The 3,588-nt window shown below is 53.8% G+C and overlaps 1 protein-coding gene across 1 annotated transcript; it reads right to left on the bottom strand.

Moving 5' to 3' along the window:
- Positions 1 to 327: 327 nt before the first annotated feature.
- Positions 328 to 3,270, bottom strand: LOC132225571 (melanoma antigen preferentially expressed in tumors-like). The gene is made up of 3 exons (XM_059680667.1): positions 2,972 to 3,270; positions 1,981 to 2,586; positions 328 to 883 (listed from the first exon to the last, which is right to left on the bottom strand). Exons 1-3 carry the CDS (start codon positions 3,268 to 3,270, stop codon positions 328 to 330), a joined length of 1,461 nt encoding a protein of 486 aa, XP_059536650.1.
- Between the last annotated feature and the right edge of the window lie 318 nt (positions 3,271 to 3,588).

Here is a 3,588-nt window from a genome sequence, read left to right as displayed (position 1 = left end):
CATTGAGGACATCAGTCTGTTAACATCCAGTTCTCTTTATTACTGACATTTATTCACAACCATTCAAGAAATGTAATTCCCGCATCTACCACCCAAGCCTCAATCCCTCCCCCTGAGAGATTCAGGTGCATATTTCTAACTCCTTAGGACAAATCTCCCCAAAGAAACCATCCAGTCCCCTGTGAGCATTTCCCCCCAACCCTGAGTAGCTGTCTGAAACTGGCTGCTGTGTTCCTGAACGGTACACTTATGTCTGGGCTTCAGTGCCCAAGTGCCCAGAGTAAAGCCTATGAGATGTGCACCCAGCTAGACACTCAAGCAACAGGATCACAGAATGGGAGTTGGGTCATGGAAGGTTCTACAGCCACAGTGAGGACAGGGGTAAGCACAGAGCCAGACCATGCCGGGCCGACCCAACTCCTGCAGCATATGCTTTAGCACAGCATGCATCTGGGCAAGTCGGGCCAGGTTGATGTTGCTGCTAGTTTCCTCATAACTCTCCACGGGCGCCGCATAAATCACGCAACTCAGCTTGCTCAGCCCGACAACGTGGCGAAGCAGGTCCTCCAGGACGGTCATGGAGATGGGGTTTTCACAGAAACTTAGGGTTGTGAGCTGGGAGCAGTGGCTCAGGGCTGGCAGGATGTCCAGGAACTGGTGGTCCATGATCCCACACTCATCCATGTCCAGGTCCTGGAGAGTGGGGGAGGCTCTCTCTAAAAGAAATTGGAGTGACCGAGAACTGATAATGGTCAGGTTGAGCCCACTGAAACTCAGGCTTTTCAGCTGGCTGACATTCAGATGCTGGGAGAGATGTCTAAAGTCTCTTTCGAAAAGCAGGCAGTTAGTGATGGACAGGATCTCCAAGGGGCTCTTCAGGCACCTGGGGAGACATAGAGCAGTTACATGTGGGAGATGGACCTGGTGAGCAGAGGCAGGTGAGGATAATGCAGGCCTTCAGGGTAAAGAGGCCCATGTCACCAAAGCCTACAGTGTTCCGGATGATGATCAAACCCAGGATGTTGCACAGTGAAAAGTGACATTCAAGTCCGAGCAAATTTGAGTGGCATCTTTCTCCATCTGTTATCTGCTCCGTGATGGATTCAACTGGATGAAACCTCACACACTCCATTTACTCATCCGTCAAGTGGAGCACATCATACCCTCCAGCCCAAACACACAGGTGTTGTGAACATAAAGGTGGGAGGAGCTCAGAAAGGAGCCTGCCCCAGGGTCTGAAGCAGGAGGCAACCAGTGCATTTTAGTATTGGAGACATGTCCTGAATTGCCTGCAACTGGGGCTTCCTTCCAGCCACAGCCTAGACCCCTGTCACCACCATCACTTAGCCCAATGAGGCCTCTGGCAGATGTGCAGAAAGGGCTAACCTGGGCACAGTCAGGCAACATCCAGCGAGGGCTGCCACCCTCCAGGAACTTAGATCACTGCATTGTCTACAAACCACCTATCCCATTTCGTAATGCCTCCCTCCTGAATCCTGCATTTACCACGCATTCCGTTTGCAAGAGCCTATGGCAACCCTTGGCAGACAGGTGACTGAGGCAGGTTTGGAGTGAAAGGCTGCCATGGCCAAATCTCTAAGTGCGGAACTTAACCCCTGAAACCTCACCTCTGATTGGCTTTCCCCTTGTCATTGCAATCCTCACTTGGTTCTATTGCATCATTTTCCCTTCAACACCACTTACAAGGATGCCCAAAGCTACCATCCCCTGGCCCGAATTCCTAGCAAGGAGTCCCTTTAGTAGCCTCTGTCCTAGTGCATACGTCCTACCTTTATCTGGGGGGTTATGTCACAACATGCAAGGTGACAGAGCGGTGAACAAGACACTGACTGTGTGGCCCGTCTAGTGGCTCAGGCACTCTAGCACTGCTGAGGGACGGCACACAGGAGAGCCCGTCACTGTGCACTGAAATGGAAAGGGACTCGCTCTGGTCGGCAGGGAAAGCTCGCCACCCCTCACCTGAGGATTTCATCCAGGTGGCCTCTGAGGATGGAGACATCGTCCAAATTGAGCTCCTGGAGGTGGGGCAGGTTGAGGAATTGAGAGGTGACCAGGCCAACACACTGCTTCTCCTGCTCCAAGGTGGTGTGAGAAGACGTGAAGACGTGGGAGAGCAGGAACCGGCGCAGATTGCCCATCTGGCCCAGGTAAGGAGCGAACTTCCTCAGAGTGGACAGCTTCCAGGTACAGTTTACCTCCAAATCCTGGACAGAGTCCAGCTGCACCATATCCAGGATGTTAGTGTTTTGCTTCGACATCGCAAAAACCTTCAGCTTCTTAGAGCAAAGGTGCAGCAAACCTCTCCTCTCGCTGACTTTCTTAATCAGGTAGCTGAGGGACTCATCAAGGACACCTTTCTTGAGGCAAAGGTCTATTAACACCTCCACGGGGGCCAAGGGTGGATTTGGCCTGGCCCTTAAGCTGTGTACTTTCCTCCTATTCCTCATGGGCTGCAGGGCCTCAGGCTCCAGCAGTGAGCACACATGGGCTCTGGTACCTGCCCACACCATCCAGAACTCCAAATGAACTCTCTTCTGTAAATTAAGCACCTGCAGTTTACATCTCCTGTGGAGAAAATAGGAGATATGCTGGGATGCATTAAGATAACAATGAGTAAGACCATGAGCTAGGCATCTGGGCAGCTGGGCCAGACACCGCACTGGACGTTGACTCCATGCCCCAGGAATCAACTGCTCCTCGTGCTACTGGGATCCTTCATGGTCCCCATTCCTGGTACCTTTAGGTGCCACCAGGAAGGAGTGGGCTCGTGTCCCTTCGGTCACCCTCGACAATTTCATCAGCCGTATATATCCGAAGCCTGTTCCTAGAATGACCCTAGCAGTGGCTCCAAGGCCTGCCTCAGCTCTCCCTTTGGCCCTGCCCACTCCCAGATCCCAGCTGTAACTGCTCAGATCCCCAGGGTGCGACCCGGCTACTGAATCCCCCATACCTGGGTCGAGGGTCCTGGGCAAGCATGGCATCGAGTCCCTCGAGCACAGCCTGCAAGATATCCTGGTAAGACTGCCGATGGTTCATCAGGGCCCCCAGAGGGAGGCAGGGGAAGGGCCAAGCCTGCACCATGGCCTTCAGGACTCTGCTGTGCTTCCCAGTGAAGGCTGTGATGAAAAGAGGTGGGAAGAGCTCCATAGGAAGCCACTCCAGAGCAGCAATGGCCGAGGCTTCATCCCGCAGCAGGCTCTGACATGCCAGTTCCAGGAGTCGGCGTGGAGCTGGGAGGCTCATCCCCATGAAGCTGCTATGAAAGAGATCCTGGGAGACAGCCGGGAGCAAGGCATCTTGTCAGGCTGAGCATGAGCAACCCCGGTCCTTCTCCCTTCAGAGGGACCAGCTGAGGGCCAAAGGCACTGCTCTGGCAACAACTGGAGCACCCCCAATTTACCCCAACTCCGTTTTCTGCTTAGGGTTGCAAATCCACTCAGCCCTGCCTCTACTCTGCCACTGGAAGGACAAGAACCAGGCACCAAGGAGGGGTGAGATGACCACTGGACCCCTCCCGCATCTGCCCACTGGCTAGCTGCAAATCTGCTGTGCAGTGAGGACTGGGAA

Source organism: Myotis daubentonii, chromosome Y, assembly GCF_963259705.1.
Source record: "Myotis daubentonii chromosome Y, mMyoDau2.1, whole genome shotgun sequence".
NCBI classification, from domain to species: Eukaryota; Metazoa; Chordata; class Mammalia; order Chiroptera; family Vespertilionidae; genus Myotis; species Myotis daubentonii.
The sequence above is the reverse complement of the archived record's forward strand: the minus strand, read 5'-3'. Positions and strand labels throughout refer to the sequence as shown.